This window comes from Tupaia chinensis, unplaced genomic scaffold, assembly GCF_000334495.1.
Source record: "Tupaia chinensis unplaced genomic scaffold, TupChi_1.0 Scaffold000359_1, whole genome shotgun sequence".
In the NCBI taxonomy this organism is placed as follows: domain Eukaryota; kingdom Metazoa; phylum Chordata; class Mammalia; order Scandentia; family Tupaiidae; genus Tupaia; species Tupaia belangeri.
The window spans coordinates 3,292,071-3,312,365 of NW_006159855.1; the positions used below are offsets into that span (position 1 = coordinate 3,292,071).

At 42.4% G+C, this 20,295-nt stretch overlaps 1 protein-coding gene across 1 annotated transcript in view; it reads right to left on the bottom strand.

The window, feature by feature from the left end:
• BTBD1 (BTB domain containing 1) overlaps window positions 1–10,960 on the bottom strand; it is a gene marked incomplete at its 5' end in the record, with an annotated part of 28,574 nt that extends 17,614 nt beyond the window's left edge. The window contains 3 exon segments of the mRNA XM_014589484.1: window positions 1,816–2,013; window positions 3,080–3,185; window positions 10,804–10,960. Coding sequence (XP_014444970.1) covers window positions 1,816–2,013; window positions 3,080–3,185; window positions 10,804–10,960 — 461 coding nt within the window.
• Window positions 10,961–20,295: the final 9,335 nt, after the last annotated feature.

A 20,295-nucleotide genomic window follows, 5' to 3' on the forward strand; every position in this document is an offset into this window, starting at 1 on the left:
TCCAGACCTGGCAGCTTGCTTTCTCTCTCTCTTTCTCCACCCCCCACTCTGTCCCTCTCTGGTCAAATTAAAAATAAGTTAAATAAAATAATTCTTTTAAAAAAAGGAAAAAATATGATAAACTAGTAAGAAAAACTTGAATACCCCAACAGAACAAAAAACATGAATATATTAGGAAAAAAATACAAATGGACAGTAAGCATAAAAAATAATCACACAAATTTCTTTTTTATTTTATTTAAAAAATTTTTTTAGAGGTTTTTGCTATAAGGCACGTGCACTCGCCAGACAGACAGAGAGAGACAGAGAGACAGAAAGTGAGAAATCACCCCCCAGGGGGGATGGCCATGCCACAATCCCTTCTCTCCTTTCTCCTCTCGGGATCTTGGGCACGCACGCACATGCACCCGGCCTGAGTTTTAAGTCACCGGGTCTGGGACTCGAACCACGGTTGACTACATGGGAGTCCAGCGACATAGCCATTACGCTAACTGCTGGTCCCAAACAAATTTCTTTTTTAAAGAGTTTTTCTATAGGCATGTGTGCTTGCCAAAGAAACAGAGACAGGCAGACAGAAAGCGCGAAATCACTTTTTTAAAGAGTTTTTCTATAGGCATGTGTGCTTGCCAAAGAAACAGAGACAGGAAGACAGAAAGCGAGAAATCACCCTCCCAGGGAGATGGCCACGCTGTAATCCCTTCTCCCCCATTCCTTTCTCAGGATCTTGGGCATGCGGGTGCATGTTCCCAGACAGAGGGTTTTTCTTTTTTAAAGAATTATTTTATTTACTTTATCTTTACTTAATAATAATATTATTTATTATATTATTATAATAAGAATTAATGTAATTCATTATTATTAAGAGAACAAGAGAGAGGGAAAGTGAGAAAGCAAGCCACCAGGTCCAGGACTCGAACTGTAGTCAGCCATGTGGGAGTCCAGCACCCTTAATCACCACTCAGTCCCCCTGGCCTGAGTTTTAAGTCACAGGGTCCAGGGACTCAAACCACTACATGGGAGTCCAGTGACGTAACCATCACGCCATCTGCTGGTTCCCAATTTATTTTCTTTTTAACCTGGCCAGGATTTATTGATAAAAGCAGGTTAATACTCAATAATGATATGGTTTATCAGAACTGGTCACAGCTGGTCATAACTGGTCAAAGACCTAAGATTCAATATCAGGTCTGTCTGATTTTAATCAGAAACATTAACCTTAAGAGTCAAAAAATATTTATCTATTATAACCTTGGGCAAGACACTACTAACCTGTCCCAAGTTAATGATGTGGTTAATGAGAACTAGTGACAGCTGGTGATAACTTTCAACTCTCTTGAGATTCAATAGCAGGTCTGTCTGATATTAATCAATAGCATCACCTAGTCAAAAAAGTTCTATAACAACCTTGGGCAAGGCACTTACCCTGTTCTGGGTTCACTTCTCTAACATGCAAAATGTAGGAAATATCTTGAATAGGGGCCAGCAGGTGGCATGGTGGTTAAGGGCACTGGACTCCCACATAGCCCACCATGGTTCAAGTCCCGGACCTGGCAGCTTGCTTTCTCACGGCCCCCGGATCCCCAGCTCTGTCCCTCTCTGGTCAAATTAAAAATAAGTAAATGAAGTTAAATGAAATAATTCTTTAAAAAATTATCTTGAATAGCTTTGATGAGATTAATTAAAATTATGTACAAACACACATAAATTTATCATGTGACTGGTACTTAATAAATAATAGCATCTATTCCTCTCTAGCTCAGACAGACTGACTACTCAAAAAGCTTCAAACACATTTTGGGGAAATTACAACCTTACCTGCTGCAAACTCCTCAATTGTCATCAGCGGGAACCGAATTAAGGAAAGTGCTTTTCCTAGAACTTTCTGTTTGTTTCCAAAAGTGACAGGCAATTGTTGTCTCTGACATTCTGCTTCTGCCCAGCGTACAACAGCTCCAAAGAGTCGACTTTCTCGAATACTAAGTGTGTCTCTTTCTAGTACTGCACACAGTGTATCTATAGATAAAATACAAAAAAATCAAATGAGAACTATTCTGTTCTTTAACGAAGCATTAATGACATACATATTAACTTTTCACATCTCAATGTAAAATAAGTTTTTTAAAACTTCAGACTGTATACTCTAAAATATCAGAGAATTTAAAAAATTACACTCCAATGCATTCTTTAAGATTAATACTCAATGTACTACACGTATTTCTGACCCAAAATTCTTGGGATCAGAAGTGTTTTGGATTAGGGATTTTTTTTTTTTTTTTTTTGTTTTGGATATTTACACATACATAATGAGATATCTTGGCAATGGAACTCAAGTCAAAATAGAGAATTCATTTATGTTTTATATACCTTATACATAGAGCCCGAAGGTAATTTAATAAAGTTTTTTGATATTGCAATGTTTCATCACATGATGACAGGTGTATAATCTTCCACTTCTGATACCATGTCTGCACTCAAAAGAGATTCAGACTTTGGAGCATTTCAGATTTTAGATTTTCAGATTGGGGATGAAATAAAATAAACCTGTATTTACCATACATGCTAATTTATAAAGTAACTCCTTATATAGACATGTCATTTAGCAGGCAAATGCAAATATTTAGTATAAAATTAATAATAATCTTATTATGAAAAAGGTTAACTAGATAAATTCATAAATGTCTACAAATAACATTCACTCAGCAAATATTTCTTATAAGTACTATGTGCCATCTTTTAAAAAGCACTAAGGTAATTAAGCCTTTTAGGATATATTTGCCAAAATCAAAGAAAGCAAAACCCAAAAGAGGTAACTTCAACCAAAAAAAAAGCTGGATGCTCACTTAGTTAACCACGATTCAAGTCCCAGATCCAGTGACTCAAAATTCACACCAGGCACATGTGCGTGTGTGCGTGCATGTCCCAGATCCCGGGAGGAGAAGGGATTGCTGAGTGGCCATCCCCCATGGGGGGGGGGGGCATTACTCACCTTCTGTCTCTCTGGCGAGTGCACGTGGCCTACAGCAAAAATTTCTCTCTAAAAAAGGGAAGCCAACAACAACGCAGCCCACAGTGAACTCACCTATGTCGATATCGGTGAACCCTTCTGCACTTATGGCATCCATTGTGCTTTTGTCTATCGTGTCTAGACAAAGGCTGGCGAGCTGAGGTTCATCAAATAATCGGGCCTACACATACAAAGACAGTTGTCTTACTTTCAGGGTTGTTTTACCGTTAGCTAACATATTCGAAGTTGGTACAACTGCTAATTACATAAAAACATCAACTTAAAATACCATTGGAATGTTTCCATATTCTTAAAACTTGGTTTACAATCAGAAATGAAAAGTTAGAAACACAAATGCTTTGAGATAAACTCACATCCCAACAACAATCCTGTTATTTTCACATGCACTTACATTCCTCTCATTTCTTGGTATTCACAAGGGATTGGTTCCAGGACCCCCCCAAGAAGACCAAATCCATGGATGCTCAAGTCCCTTATATTAAATACAATGTAAATGCTATGCAAACACTTGCATTATTTCTAAAATTTGTAATATTTTTAAATCTTTTTTTTTTTCTGAATATTTTCTACCTTCAGTAGGCTGAATCCACAGATGGAAATCCAATGGGTATGAAGTGCCAACTGTATTTATGCTAATCTTAACAAAAAACCCCCCGAATCAGGTAAGGCAGGCATTATCTGGAGGTGCTGGAGGTGGGGAGAGAGGTTCAGACAGGTGTGACGACTGGCTTACGGTCATCTAGCTAGGTCCGTTACAGAACTAGGACAAAACCCAGACTTAAATTCTAGTCTCATAATCTTTTCACTAAACTGCAGTTATCAATCCCCAAGCACATCACTATAAACGTAGCTAATTCTTTTCTATTGCATGTTTTGATTGGGAGGGAAAATGGAATATAAGAATTTTAGAGCATGAGGTGTATGTGCGTGTGTATAAACCCCCATGGGAGGAGGTGGAACTAAATATTTGACAGTAAGCTGTATACATAATGGCATTTTATTATTAAATTTCCTAATAAGTACATTTTCTTTACTTTTTTTTGGAGAGATTTTTGCTATAGGGCGCGTGCGCTCGCCAGACAGACAGAGAGAGACATAGAGACAGAAAGCGAGAAATCACCCCCCAGGGAGGATGGTCACGCCACAATCCCTTCTCTTCCATTCTCCTCTCGGGATCTTGGGCACGCACGCACACGCGCCCGGCGTGAGTTTTAAGCCACTGGGTCCAGGACGCGAACCGCGGTCGACTACGTGGGAGTCCAGTGACATAGCCATTACGCTAACTGCTGGTTCCCATAAGTACATTTTCTTAAAGTTATACTACTGGGTTGTCAGAAAAGTTATGCTGTATTTTTTTGTTTTTATGCAAAAATACATCATGAGCTTTCCAACAACTAAATACATAACTATAGTAATTAATCTTTTTTTTTCTTTCTTTCTCCTATAGCACAGTAATTCTTAGCTTTTTGGGCTCAGGATCCTTTTACATTAGTTTGAGGACTCAAAAGCTTACTTTTGTTTCAGAGAGTTCTTTTTTTTTTTGGAGAGATTTTCGCTATCGGGCATGTACGCTCGCCAGACAGACAGAGACAGAAAGCGAGAAATCACTCCCCAGGGGGAATGGTCACGCCACAATCCCTTCTCCTCCATTCTCCTCTCGGGATCTTGGGCACGCACGCACACGCGCCCAGCGTGAGTTTTAAGCCATCGGGTCCAGGACGCGAACCGCGGTCGACTACATGTGAGTCTAGCGACATAGCCATTACGCTAACTGCTGGTTCCCTAGTAATTAATCTTTAATAAACTCAACATTAATACATTATTTTTATATCATCCACCATCTGTATATTAGTTTTGTAACTTAAGCTAATAATGTTTTTGTAACATTTTTCATTCTAGTACCAGATCTATTCCAGGATCACGGTCCTTGTTTTGTTTTTGTTTTTTTTTTTAATAGAGATTTTTACTATAGAGCACATGCGTTTACGAGAGACAGAGACAGAAAGCAAGAAATCACTCCCTGGAGGGATGGCCACATTGTAATCCTTTCCCCTCCATTCTCCTCTCGGAATTATGGGCATGCACACACACACACCCACTGTGAGTTTTAAGCCACCAGGTCCAGGACTCAAACAGTGGTCAACTACGTGACAGTGCAGTGACGTAACAATTACGCCATCTGCTGGTCCCTACAGTACATTTTAAAATTATGAAACAGTACATTTTTATCAAGTGAAATTGTAATGTCAGCAGATTTTTAAATTAACTGGCACAACTAAATTTTCAGTTGGTATTCATGCAGAAATTGATTTCACTCTACAGAAAACAATTTTAAAAAATTATTTTATTGAAAAGCTGGCAGGTGGCAGATACTTGACTCCCATATGGCCAACTGCAGTTTGAGCCCTGAACCTAGAGGCTTGCTTTCTCACTTTGCCTCACTCCTCAATCCCCTTTCCCCCCTGGGGTCACTCTGTCCTTCTCTGGTCAAAATATAAATAAATAGTTAAATAAAAATAATTCTTTAAAAAAAGCTATTTTAGGGGCTGGCAGGTGGTATGATTAGGGGCACTGGATTCCCATGTGGCTGACCATGGTTTGAGTCCTAGGCCTGGCGGTTTGCTTTCTCACTTTCTCTCCCTCTCTCTCTCTCTCTCTGGTGAAACTAAAGTAAGGGGACCAGCAGGTGGTGTGGTGGTTAAGGGCACTGAACTCCCACATGGCCAACCATGGTTTGAGTCCTGGACTACCTGGCAGCTTGCTTTCTCACTCCCCCCCCCCTCTCTTTCTCACTCTGTCCCTCTCTGGTCAAATTAAAATAAATAAATAAAGATAAAGTTGAGAAGAATAATTTAAAAAAATAAAAATAATTATTAAAAAATTAAGTAAATAAAGTTAAATAAAATAATTCTTTTAAAATTTATTTTATTTAGGGTAGCAACTCAGATTAAGGACAAGCATACCTTGGTGAAATCGAGGAAGATGGTTCCAGATCATTTGTATTAAAGAGACTGCCATTATTAAGTGAGATACAGATTGTTTGGTTCCTCAGTACACATAATAAAACTTACGTAGTCTACTAAGAGAGCAACAGCAATATGTCTAGAAAGACAAAGTATATACCTTAATTTAAAAATACTTTATTGCAGGACCAGCAGATGGCGTAACGGTTATGTCACTGGACTCCTACGTTGTGTTGACCATGGTTCAAGTCCCAGACTTGGCAGCTTAAAACTCACACCATGCGTGTGTGCGTGTGTGCCCAAAGGAGAGGAGAATGAAGGAGAAAAAAATGGCGTGGTCATGCCTTCTGGGGATGATTTCTTACTTTCTGTTTCTCTGTCTCTTCAGTGAGTGGATGCACCTTACAGGAAAAATATCTCTCTTAAAAAAATTCATAGCTAAGGATCATATGAATCTTCAAGGGGATGTAATCTTTTTCCTGGTGGATGGTCTGGCACTTCTATTTTATGGAGACAGTGTCTTTCCTTAAGTTTCATGAGCCAATGTGTACTACCTTCAAACTTTTCTTCTGCAGTCTCCTCACCTCTCAGTCTACACAGAGTTGGAGAGAGTTAGGGCGTTGGTGTGGATTAGGTTTGGTCCTAACGGAGTGTTATGGCTAGTTTTTTCTACTATCTAGGCCACTAAAACGTTCTCCATGTCAGCAATGAGGCTGTTGCACTTTCTTATCATTCGTGTGTTCACTGACAGGGCACTTTTCATTCCCTTTAGGAACTCTTGCTCAGGATTAGCAGATGGAGCAATAGTTATATCACTGGACTCTCCCACCACTGACTGTGGTTCAAGTCCCTGACCTGGAGGCTTAAAACTCACGCCAGGCATGTGTGTGTGTGTGTGTGCCCAAGATCCCGAGAGGAGAATGGAGGAGAAGGGACTGCGGTGCGGCCATCCCCACAGGGGGAGATCTCTCGCTTTCTGGTGAGCACATGCAACCGATAGCAAATTTCTCTCCTAAAAAAAAAAGAACTCTTGGCTAACAAGAAACCTTGTTCTTGGTCTCTTCCAGCTTCCAACATGCCTTCCTAACTTAATCATCTCTAGCTTTTCATTTAAGTGAGAAATGTATGGCTCTTCTCATCACTGAATGCTAAGAGGCACTGTAGGTTTATTAGTTGGCCTAATTTTTTTTTTTTTGGAGAGGTTTTTGCTATAGGGTGTGTGCGCTCACCAAAAAGACAGAGACAGACAGAAAGCGAGAAATCACCCCCCTGGGGGGATGGCCACGCCACAATCCCTTCTTCTTCACCATTCTCCTCTCGGGATCTTGGGCACGCACGCACATGTACCGGCATGAGTTTAAGTCACCAGGTCTGGGACTCGAACTGCGGTAAACTACATGGGAGTCCAGCGACATAGCCATTACACCAACTGCTGGTCCTGTTGGCCTAATTTTAACATTGCTGTGTCTCAGGGAAAAAGGAGGCCTGAAGAAAGAGAGAGAGATGAGGGAATAGCCGACCTACACTCATCAATCAAGCTTGCCATCTTACACGGGCACAGTCTATGGCCTCCTAAAACAATGACAACATTAACATCAAATATCACCCATCAAGGGTCATCATAAAAGATGTAGTAATAACAAAAAAGTTTAAAATACTGCACAAATTACTGAAATATGACACAGAGACATGAAGCAATCACATGCTATTAGAAAAATATACCAATAAACTCGCTCAACACAAGGCTGCCACGAATCTTCAGTTTGTGAAAAAAACAACAGTATCTGCGAAGCGCAATAAAGCTAAGAGCAATAAAACAAGTTACCAAGTTTCTTAGGGAATCTATTGCTGCTGCATGGGGTAAAATACATTATCGCAAGATTGGACTCAGGCATCATCTTTTGGGGGGGGGCGCGGAAGGTTTTTGCCATAGGGCGCGTGCGCTCGCCAGACAGACAGAGAGAAACAGAGACAGAAAGCGAGAAATCACGCCGCAATCCCTTCTCCTCCATTCTACTCTCAGGATATTGGGCACGCACATGTGCTCAGCATCAGTTTTAAGCCACTGGGTCCGGGACACGAACGGCGGTCGACTACGTGGGAGCCCAGCGACATAGCCATTACGCTAACGGCCAGTCTCAGGCATCATCTTTGATAACACCCCACAGAAAACGTGTTCTCCATCTGGATCACTGGTACAGTGTAACTGGCACTTTCAGAGTGAAGTGCCCTAGGCCTCCTCAAGTAAAGGAACACTCTCAGTTCAAATGACTCACTTGGCAGGAACAAGAAGTCCACATGACAATTTGTGGGCTAGTTCACATGATCCATCAATGAAAAATCTGATGGTACGGAGTTCTCAGGTCAAATGACACTGAAAAGATCCTTTTCCTTGCAGAAACATTGTACCTAAAAGCCTGTCAGGAAGAACTCTCAGGTCCTATCCCAAACCTCCTGAACCAGGTCTGCACTTTTTAAAAAGAATTATTTATTTTATTTTGTTTGTTGTTGTTGTTATTTTTAATTTGACTAGAGAGAGACAGAGAGAGAAAGAAAGGGAAAGTGAGAAAGCAGGCCGACAGGTCTAGGACTTGGGTCATGGTCAGCCATACGAGAGGTCAATGCCCCAACCACCATGCCACCTGCTGGCCCCAGGACCTGCATTTTAACGGCCAAAGTTTAGTTTATTGATTTCTTGGAGTTTAGAGGCGATCGTCTTTCTCTGGCATATTGAAACGTTTCCACTAAGTGCAATATGCACATTGAAAAATGTCCATATTGTACATGAAAAGCATAATTAATTTTTTAGAGAGATTTTTGCTATAGGGTGCGAGCACTCACCAGAGAGACAAAGAGAGAGACAGTAAACTATTGACTAATATGGGCTTCCATTTGTCATCTTCAAAATAGGGTAATAACAGGAAACGACATCAAAGAGACATAAAGAGGGCCGTGTGTGATAACACACGCAAACGGGCGAGCTGAGTGTCTGGGGCGCGCGGAGTTTTATAATTACGTTCAGGAAGAAGTGACACCAGCATGTTCTTTTCTCCATGTACCACAAACACGTAATGACAAAGGTTTTTTAAAGGGCACCCGACATTTTCTATGATGGAATGAGCGCGGGATTAGAAACATGGGCCCTGACCCGCTGAGCCTACGTGAAACTCTGAAAAGATGTCAATTAGCCCAGGTTTCGGTTTCCCATATGTAAAATGAGAGGGTCGGGCTAGGGGTCATCAGTGATTATTTCCAGAACTAACAGGCAATAGAATTGTATTTCACCAACTTAGAATTTCCTTTTTTTTAGTTCTCCGTAAGGCACATGTGCTTGTCAGGAGACAGAGGGAGAGAAAGAGGGAGGGAAAGTGAGGAATCATCCTCTTGGAGGAATCGCCATGCCACAATCCCCTTTCCTCCATTCTCCTCTCAGGCTTTTGGGCACATACACGCGTGCCTGATGTGATTTTCAAGTAGCCTGGTCTAGGACTTGCACTGTGCAGTGCAGTCAGCTATGTGGGATCCAGCCACTTTAACCGCCTTAACCATCATGCCACCTGGCTAGCCCCCAACTTAGAATTTTTTAAACAATTCATATAAAAGGTTTTTTTTTGGAGAACTTTTTGCTATAGGGCATGTGCGTCTGCCGGGAAGACAGAGACAGAGAGACAGAAAGCGAGAAATCACCCCCTAGGCGGATGGCCATACCACAATCTCTTCTCCTCTTGGGATCTTGGGCATGCAGGCACACGTGCCTGGCGTGAGTTTAAGCCACTGGGTCCGGGACTTGAATCGCAGTCGACTACATGGGAGTCCAGCAACATAGCCATTACGTCAACTGCTGGTCCCGTGATATAAAAGGTTTACAGCATTGTCCAAAAACAATTTATTTATATCCAAAGTACGAAGCTCAGATTCCAAGCATTTAACAAATGCTAAATAAGATACATTACTGGTTCCACAGGTGGACTTAAACTGTTAAATTCATTACACTGGGACCCACAGATGGCATAATGGTTAACGTTGCTGGGCTCCCAGGTAGTAGACCGTGGTTCAAGTCCCCGATCTGGTGGCTTAAAACTCACATTGGGCATGTGTGCCCAAGACCCCTGAGAGGAGAATGGAGACGATATTGTGGCAAGGCCATCCCTCTGAGAGTGATTTCTCCCTTTTTGTCTCTCTCTGTCTCTCTGGCAAGTACACGCATCCTACAGCAAAAAAAAATCTCTCTTAAAAAAGAAAATCATTACGCTGTACATATACAGTATGGGGATTTTTTCAATATGGATATTGCACTTAGTGAAAACTTTTCCATATGTCAGAGAAAGACAATCTCATATAAACCCTAAAATTCTAACCTCTCTTGAAGTGGGTCAACAAGTTGTCAGTTACAAGTCCAAAGACAGTGAATTTTACAACTTTGTTGGACTCAAAACATTCCATCTTTACTCTAGGTCCTACAAAAACTGAGAATGAAGATGTTCAGAAACTTCATGCTATCATATTCCCAATCACAGCGGGGACAACAGTGGACCTTGATGAGCGCTATACTCCTTAAGAAGCTACCTAATCTTGAGTCGTAACACCCCCACTCATGTAAGCCTTCTTTACCTGCATGATTCAGCATTACATTAATTCTAATTCTTCAATCTTGTGAATCTGATATATTTTCCTGAATCGTACTATACAAATTAGGATATATATTTTAATGATCTAGAGTTAACTTGCTAAGAAATATTAAACATGCATATATAATTACACTTACACTTAAAATTTTCAGCTACAATGACATATTCCTTAGCTACACTAACTTACCTGAGTAAGTAACATAAAGGCGTTATCTGCCCGGAGGTGTTTGGTCAGAAATTCCACACAATGTGCTTCCAAGGCTGGGACTGCATATTTCTTAGCGGTATAAAGAGTGGTCATAACTGTTTCTGGGCCAATCTGAACTTCGTCTGAATACAGAAATCTGCAAAGCAAGTTGGAAATTGGCAGAGATGATCACTAAGATGTTAGGTAAGCAATTTATCAGAGTTAAAACTTCTGGGGAATATTTTAATTTGCCTAAACTTTGCAGTCTACAAGACATTTGTACATACGTCATTTCATTCTTACTCAATCTTGAGAGGCAGGAAATCTCCCCATTTTACATAGCATTAGAAACCGAAGTTAAGATCATGTCATTGGACAAACCCATGTCTCTAAGCCAAGCCTTTAGAAATTTTTTTTTAAGTTTACTTATTTCTCCGAAGAGAGTATGTGCACCCCTCAACAGGATCTCATGACGTAATTGTTCACTCCTCAGCCTTCCCTGCCAGCCAGGATCAGCAGCGTGTGTGCGCACAGATAGCACGCACAAGTCCACACAGGAACCAAACCCCATCTTCCATGTGGCTTCCAGCATTGCAGAGCAGCGAGCTACCACTGCACCACTGCACCACGCACCACTGTGGCTGGGCCCTCATCTTTGGAGTTGTTTTTGGCCCCCCTTGGCTGCTTAGGATAATAGTGAATCAAGCAACTTAGTAATATATTAAATGACTCCACGTTGCTACATGTTGCTATATGTTTCCTCTTAGCTCACTGCTTCTAACTACTACCACTAGCTTCATAGAATTTCAGATAAAGCATGGATTCTCAGTAATGGCCTAAGTAGTTCTTGTTAAACTGTACTTAAGCTTTGGCGTATCAATTTTAGGCCCTCCTGTGAGTCCTCAGAGACCTTCCTGCTTACTACCCAGTTCTCAGTCACACACTCAATGGCTGAGGTTACTGGAGTATGGCATTAAGAACAAGTATTTCAGGGGCCAGCAGTTGGCGTGGTGGTTAAAGTGCTGGACTCTCACATGGCCAAACAGTTCAAGTCCAGGACCCAGCAGCTTGAAAAATCACACCAGAGCATGAGTGTTGTGCATGCCCAAAATCCCATGAGGAGACTGGAGAAGGGACTGCAGCATGGCCATCTTCCCTGGGAGGAATGATTTCTTATCCCCCACCCCCCACCTCTCTCTAGCAAGAGCATGTACACTATGACCAAAATCTAAAAAACAAACAAAAAAACGAGAATTCCATTTTAATGGCATTTAAAGACATTAGAATATCGTATTTCTAGCACCCAAGTTGTAAGACAGGGTTTAACTGCGAGGCTGACCCACATGGGAAGGTTCTGGGTTCGCGTCTGGAGATCTCCATATGGTAGGGACACTCATGCTCGTAATTTGGGGCTGACTGAAGCTAGAGGCAGATCATGGTATCAAGGCCCTCTTGGGGTCATGTGTGTGTCCGCCTCTCTCGCTTACTCATGGAATATACTTTTAAAAATTAAATAGGACATTTCCATGATTCTTCATATTTGAAAGTGATCATTTAAGCTCTCATATACAATCTCTAAGGACAGGGTACAAAGAAATGATTATATGGCATCACACTCTTCCTGTTTTCTCCCCAAAGATGAATGATTTTCTAAAAACATAAAACTTAGGTTATATTTAGTGTAGTACAAATTTCAAAGAGCTAAGAGGAGAACTTGATTTTATATTAGAAAGTCACAAGATCACACGTATGGAACTCTCTATCACCATGGGCCCATTCACTTTACTCAAAAACACCTAGCCACTAAGTGACCATGAAATACAAGGCACTGTAACAGGTCCTACAGAAGTAAGCATGCAAGTTTTTACCCATAAAAAAGTCCCTAGCTTGGTAATCAAATGATAAAAAAGTAATGTCATAATGTAACCGAAGCACACATTAGGCACCAATACCTAAAGTAATCCCTAAAGATGCCCCTCACAGTACATCGTGTCTTCCAGTACTCACACACGTACACGTACTTGTCCCACTCACATCCAGGCTGGCCCTGTGTGACTGCCTGTAATCAACAGAATGGAGCAGTGACACCAGGCCACTTTGAGACCTAGTCTTCAAGGATGCCCAGTAGCTCCTGCTTTGGTGCTCTTGGGAGCCAAGGGTCAAGAAATCAATCTACCCTGCCAGAAAGCCCAGCTGGAGAAGCCTTCGAAGGATTCCAGCCCCAGCTGCTACCTGACTACGACTGCATGGAAGACCAGAAGAGGCCAAACTGGCCCCGCGACCCCAGTCAACGCTAAGATAATAAAACGGTAGGTCGTTTAAGCAGCCTCTAGGTGTCGGAGTGATTTGTTCTATAGCAACAGATAACCAAAACATGCAGTGAGATTAGATGAGCCACTGCATAATTCTGCCTGTGGGTGTTTTATAGAAGAGGTAAAGACTGAAGATGATCTAAGTGCAGTAATTAAGTGTGGAGATCTCCTAGGCAGGAAGACTGAGAGGTACAAAGTTAAGGAGGCCTTAGAGGGTAGACATTAAAACAAGAAAACGCCTATCAGTTGTTTAGGTTGGGATGCTGAGTGGATGGAGAAGAAATAAGAGATGAAATCGCAAAGTCTCATATATCTGTTCCAATGTTTAAACTTCATCCTACAGGCAAAAACAAGTCATTAAAAGCTGCAAGGGGAACCAGGCTGGTAGCACAACAGTTAAGCACTGTGCAGAGGAAGCCAGATCTCGTGAAGTCAACCAGGGTTCAAATCCCAGCACTGATAGCTTGATAAAACACTCCAGGATGCGTTGTTGCTAAAGCCTGATCCCACATGGCTGATGGTGTGGTTTGAGTCCTGTGACTTGAAAACACAAGGGTCAGAAGGTAGTGTGGGAGTTAAGGAGTTAGACTCCCACATGGCGAACCTCAGTTTGAGTCCCAGACCTGGCGTCACATTGGGCATGTGTGCATTCCTACTGAAACCCTGGGAGAATGGAGAAGGGACTGCCACGTGGGCACTGTCCCTGCATGGTGATCTCTTACTTTCCTTCTCTCTGTCTCTCTCTGGTGAGCACATGCACACTATAGCAAAAACTGAAGAACAAAAACAAAGAAAAACGCATTGGGTACATGTGCATCCGTGCTCAAAATCCCAAAAGGAAGGAGAAATGGGAGAAACTCCCCATGGGGGTTGCCCCCCCCCTTTTTCTCTAACTCTGTTTCCTGTAAGCGAACACAGCCTCTGGCAAATTTTTTAAGACAGGAAAGAAAAAGTACTCTGGGCACACACGCACACACATCTAGGATCCCGACGAGAGGGAGGACTAAAGGAAGGACCGTGACTAGCCCAGACCCACTGAGGGGTGCTCCCTCCACCCACCTCCTACACATGCTTGTGTCCCTGGTATAAAATTTAAAAGCAAAAAAGATGAAGGAGAATCCTATGAGAGCATCATGTTACTGGAGACAAAACTATTAACAGTGTGGGTGGAGTTTACCCAGCTCTCAATAGCGTCTGACACGGTCATCCAGTTTCCACAGCTGACATACTTTCCCACTCCCTCATCTTGTTTTTTAAGAGAGATTTTTGCTACAGGGCACTGGCGTCCCCCGGAGAGACAGAGAGACAGAAAGCAAGAAATGACCCCCTTGGTGGGATGGCCGTCCCACAGTCCCTTTTCCTCTGTTCTCCTCTTGGGATTTTGGGTACACGCACCAGGTCCAGGACGTGAACTGCAAACGACCAAGTGGGAATGCAGCCACGTAACCATTACGCTAACTGCTGGTTCCTCCACTCCCTCTCTCTTAGTTGATTTGCTCTCCGTTCTCATTCCCTTCCCTCCTGCTGTACATCTACATACTGGAAGATCCCAGGGCCCATCCTTGTGCCTTTCTTCATAATCTCCGCTCTTTCCCAGGTCCTTCATTTAGGCTCAAGGTTTAAGTACCATTCACTTGCAAACGCGAAGGCATGGTGGTTAAGGTGGCTGTATCCCAGATGGCCAACTGCGTGGTTTGAGTCACAGACTCAGCAGCTTGGAAAACAAAAACAAAAACAACGCAAGGCATGTGAGCATGCATGCCCAAAATCCTGAAAGGAGGAAGACATAGATGGGATTGCTGTGTGTGACCATTTCCCATTTCCCATTTCCCCTCTCTCTGGCAAATTAAAAAACAAAAACAAAACACCAATCACTCTTGCAAATTCGTTTTGAACAAGAAGCTCTAAGTTTAAGTCCAGACTTAGATCTGTCTATTCGACATCCCTATGGAATGTCTTGGAAGTTCTCTTAGTTCTGCCTTCAAAATATATGCAGAATTTGACTACCTTCCAAGATAACCCACCATCATCTCTTGCCTGGAATACACAAAAGCATCTTATTCATTACCCTGCTGCCTGTGTTACTACCCCTATAAGCTAATCTCCAAACAACTGACATACTGAGATTTTTGTTTTTTTAATTATTATTTATTTAATTTTATTTGTTATTATTGCTATTATTTTAATTTGACTAGAGAGAGACAGAGAGGGAAAAAGAGAAAGCAAGCTACCAGGTCCAGGACTCAAACCGCCGATAGTCATGCAGGAATCCAGTGCCTTAACCACCACACCGCCTGCTAGTTCCACTATACTGAGTTTTAAAAAATGTAAGTGACTGGAGCAAGCAGGTGGTGTGGTGGGTGAGGCACTGGACTCCCACATGGCCAAAGTACCAGACTCGGTGGCTTTCTCTCTTTCTCTCTCTCTCTCTGTTTCTCTCTGGTAAGTACATGTGCCCTATAGCAAATCAAATAATAAATAAATTTTTTAAAAGTGTAATTTAGCTCATAGCACTCACCTATTAGAAAATTTCCAAAGGCTTTCTCCATTCCATATCAGAAAAACTAAAGCTCCGCACGATACTGCCTCGCCTGTCTTTTTAACCTCGGCGTATACCACTTCCCCCTCCCTCGCTTTGCTACTGTCATGTGGGCTTACTCTTGTAGTTCTTCCAACAGGAGAAACTTGGGCCCTAAAACACCTTTTGATCGCTTATAATGCTCCCTCCCACAGGGCTTGGTCATTTTCCTTCAAAACCAGACATCACACTATACCTGCATTCCCCCCCTTCCTGGGCTTTCTGCTTCCTGAGGACAGGGCCTTTCTTTTGCTCTGCTGTATTCCGAACACTGCAGACAGCGAACAAATGAACATCATTGTAACACACATATTTTGGCTTCGCCCACGGTTCCTGCCTCATATCTACTTGGGCTTTTGTCTTTGGTTCTCGAAGCTCCCCAAGCAGCCACAGAACTGATCGTAAAGAAATTAAGATCTTCATTCCCAAGGGGTCATGCCCCATATGAAGGAGAAAGGAATGCTGTAGAGAGAAGCCAAGAAGAAACTGGACAGACTGGCCTCACCGAGTTCCCCACTCAGTTAATAGCGTCAAAACGTCCTTTGTCCAGTCACACATCCGCACGATTGTCCACGATTCAGTCAGGCCTCTGTGATGAAGTCTCCATAAAAAGCCCGAGAGGACAGGGTCCAGAAAGCTTCTGGAGAGGAGGCTCCTGGAGGGTGGCATGCTCAGAGAGGGCGTGGAAGCTCTGTGCCCTTTCCCATATGCTTTGCCCTATGCATCGTTTCATCTGTATCCTTTATACCAAACTAATAGTAAACATGCAAGTGTTGTTGCCTTGGGCCAGCAGAAGGCACAGAGGTTGAGTCACTGGATTCCCACAGGGTTGACCACGGTTTGAGTCCTGGACCTGGAGGCTTGCTTTCTCACCCCCCCCCCTGCTCATCAAATTAAATAATAATGATAATAAATATAATTAAATAATTCTTTTTCTTTTTTTTGAGAGAGAGAGATTTTCACTATAGGGCATGTGCGCTCGCCAGACAGACAGAGAGACATAGAGACAGAAAGTGAGAAATCACTCCCCAGGGGGGATGGCCACGCCGCAATCCCTTCTCCTCCATTCTCCTCTCGGGATCTTGGGCACACACGCACACACGCCCGGCGTGAGTTTTAAGCCACCGGGTCCGGGACGCGAACCGCAGTCGACTACGTGGGAGTCCAGCGACATAGCCATTACGCTAACTGCTGGTTCCCAATAATTCTTGAGTTTGGGCCATGGTAGCAACATAATCAAACCCACAGATAGGGTCATGGGAACTGCTATACACAGCCAGTCTATCGAAGGGCAGGTGCATGTAACTAGCATCTGAAGTTAAGAACAGTCCTGGGGACTGAATCTCTGCCTGCGGGATCTGACACCATCTCCAGACAGAGAGTACCAGAACTGCATTAGAGGACAACCAGCTGGTGCCTGCTATAGAAATGACTGCTTGCTTGGTAGGTGGGGAATCATCCACACATCTGGTTACAGAAGTCTCCCATGTTGATGCCAAGTGATTGCTGAGTGACAGTATAGGAGAAACTGAGTTGGTTTAGTCCTATATTGTCCAAATCACATCAAGGTCAGGCAGTTCAAAGTAAGTAGTTTCTTTTTCTTCTTTTTTTTAATTTTAATTTATTCATTCATTTATTTTTTAATTTGACAGAGAGAGAGAGAGAGAAAGAAGGGAAGTGAGAAAGCAAGCCACCAGGTCCAGGACTTGAACCACTGTCAGCCATGTGGGAATGTCCAGCACCTTAACCACCACACCACCTGCTGGTCCCAAAGTACTTTCTTAAAGGGCTTCAAACGTAAGTAAGGTCATATAAGACTTTAAGTAATGTTGCCTAATACAAGTTGTAAACATAATGAAAGTATGCTCAACCTAACCTGCTTTTCCAACTCGGCAAGTACTATCAGATGCCTTTTTGTCACACAATATAGATAAATACAGTACCTATGTTTTATAGTCAGCTAATACCCAAGCTTACCAATAGTGCAGATACCAATTTCAGAATAGGACAGTGACTGGAAAGTAAGATACACTGAAAACAAGTAATAAGAAATCAAATTGCACTGTGCTACATTTTGAGGGCTCTAAAACTAATATCATAACTGGACTGATGAGCAGCTTCAGTGAAAATTCAGATACATGCATTTTCCCCTCATTCTTAGCTTAGCAATCTCAATATTGTTTCCAAGGAAAAGGTTATCCAACAAAATTTAGTCAGTGTAAGTATCACTTAGGGCAGTATTAAAACAGCTCTTGGGACCAGCAGATGGTGTAAGTGGTTATGTCGCTGGAATCCCACATGGCTGGCTATAGTTCAAGTCTTGGACCTGGAGGCTTAAAAAGTCTCTGACCTGGAAGCTTGAAACTTGCACCAGGCATGCTTGGGTGCGTCAGTGCCCCAAAATCCCAAGAGAATGGAGGAGGAGGGATTCCACCATGGCCATCCCTGGGAGCGGGGGAGTGGGGAGGTGTGATTTCTCGCTTTCTGTCTCTCTGGTGAGTAGACGTGCCCTATAGCAAAAGAAACTCTTAAAAAAATTTAACTATATAGCCTCAGCTAGGTGCTACTTTATAGTATGTTCTTTCTACTCACTGAGTTTCAAGCCTAAAGTCAGACATGTGTTCACAGATATGTGTATATATCAGCTGTACTTGCTATAGAAAGTATTTAGAGTAAGATCTTTGTGAATCAATAAAATGTGGGGGGTGGGGGGGAAGGCATGGAAAGCCACCAGAGATAGTCTGGGAGGAGGATGGGAAATAGCAGAGGGCGAGAGGAGGTAAGGTAATCAAGGAGAAGAAAAAAAAAAGCAAAATATATTAAAAAAAGGGAAATTATTTGTTGACAATAACATGTATGATAATATCCTTGATTGAGCTAATATATAGTGTATTTTGGATGGGAAAACTCATATTTGTATGCTGTAATGATGCGCAGTGAACGAATGTAAGAAAATAAAATTTAAAATAAATTTAAAAAAAATGCTCTCAAGACCTCATCTCTGAATATTACAATACTCTCAAAATGTCATCTCCAAATATGATGATACTGTAACAGGAGAGAAAGGGAATTTCATACTGAACAAGCATCCCTGGAGATTAGAATGCAAGTGGCCCACAGATCATTTTGAAAATACCTTTAGCCTAGAAAAATCTAAATGAGCTATATCCAGTCCTCCTGGACTGGTTAGCAAACCGCAAACCAAAATGACCTAGATCCTAGCTTGTCAGTTGTTTTCCCCTCCCTCATGAATACATTCTGACTAAAGTTTATAGAAACTATGGGAGGCAAAGAGTGTTCCCACGCCAACATGCATTTGCTTAGCAGTCCTCCTGTCCTCGCCTCTAGGTATCTGTTTGTCTTTTTTACATTATAATCATGGTGCAAAAAGTTTCAAATGCTATTGTAAACATTTTTCATGTTATTACCTAGACTTCAGAAGTATCATATTTAGTAACTGCATGAAGTTCCAGCAAGTGAATCTATCCTTGTTTATCTAACCATTCTCTACTCCTGACTATACTCTCACGCCTATAAATAACCTTACTGTGAATATTTTGGTATAGACGGGTATTTCAGTTCCTGAACGCATCTGATGTATGGAAAGAAAATTGGTACTGTCAAGGTATTTTTCAAAAGGATTTTTATCACCATCTTTATCAGAAAGTGCTCCTCATGTTCTCTCAGAAAACTCTGGTGAAGTTAATGCAAGAAAAGAAAGTACCTCACCGCTTTAATCTGCATGCCCTTAGTTACTGGTGAAGTTAAAATATTTGTTCATTTTTTTCCTCCCTTGAATGACCTGCCCCTTAACCATTTACTAATAGGATCTCGTGTATTTCTTTCTAGTTGTGCGAACATTACATTCAATTTCCTACTGATCTTCCTGAATGGCGGTCTCTCGTCTGTTCCATGGGCCTGTTTTTCCTTCAGCACCACTCGTGGCTCTGCTACCCGAATAAAAACACATTCCAGCCAGGCAGCCAGACGCATTCTGGTATAATGAAACACACATGGTCTTCCGTGAGCTTGGCTGTTACCTTGGGCAAGTGCTTGACCTCTGCGGGCCTCGATCCCATTTGTAAACTCCGGGCAAACAAGACCTCCACCTTGCTAACAGGACTGCGGGGATGAGAAGCCCACAGTGCCAAACTGTTACCCCCTGCCACTAAACCCACGTAATCGGATGTCAACGTACTTATCCTCGAGTCCTCAAAAGGCAACTCCAACACCGGGGGTGGGATACATTTTTAAGCAAGTGTGACCCCCGTCTGCGGGTACACAGGGCAGGTAAAGTCACACTTAACTTGTTTCGGTATTTGCTTTCCTGGGTCTTGACCAAAATGGAAAAAAGTGAAAACAAAACAAAACAAAAACCCCAAACACCAACCTCGTCGCAAGATTTTCCAACTATTCCCCTGCCCCGAACAAAAACAAAACTGTGCCTGCCAATGGGTAATTAAGACAACCCGGTCGGTGCTCCAGCCCGGCCCCTTCTGAAATCGCGAAGCCTGGGCGACGCGCCACCGTTGGAACGTGAGCGCGCCTGTCAACGGCCACCGCTCGCGGGCTGGGACATGCCCCGCGACCAGAGCGACCGGC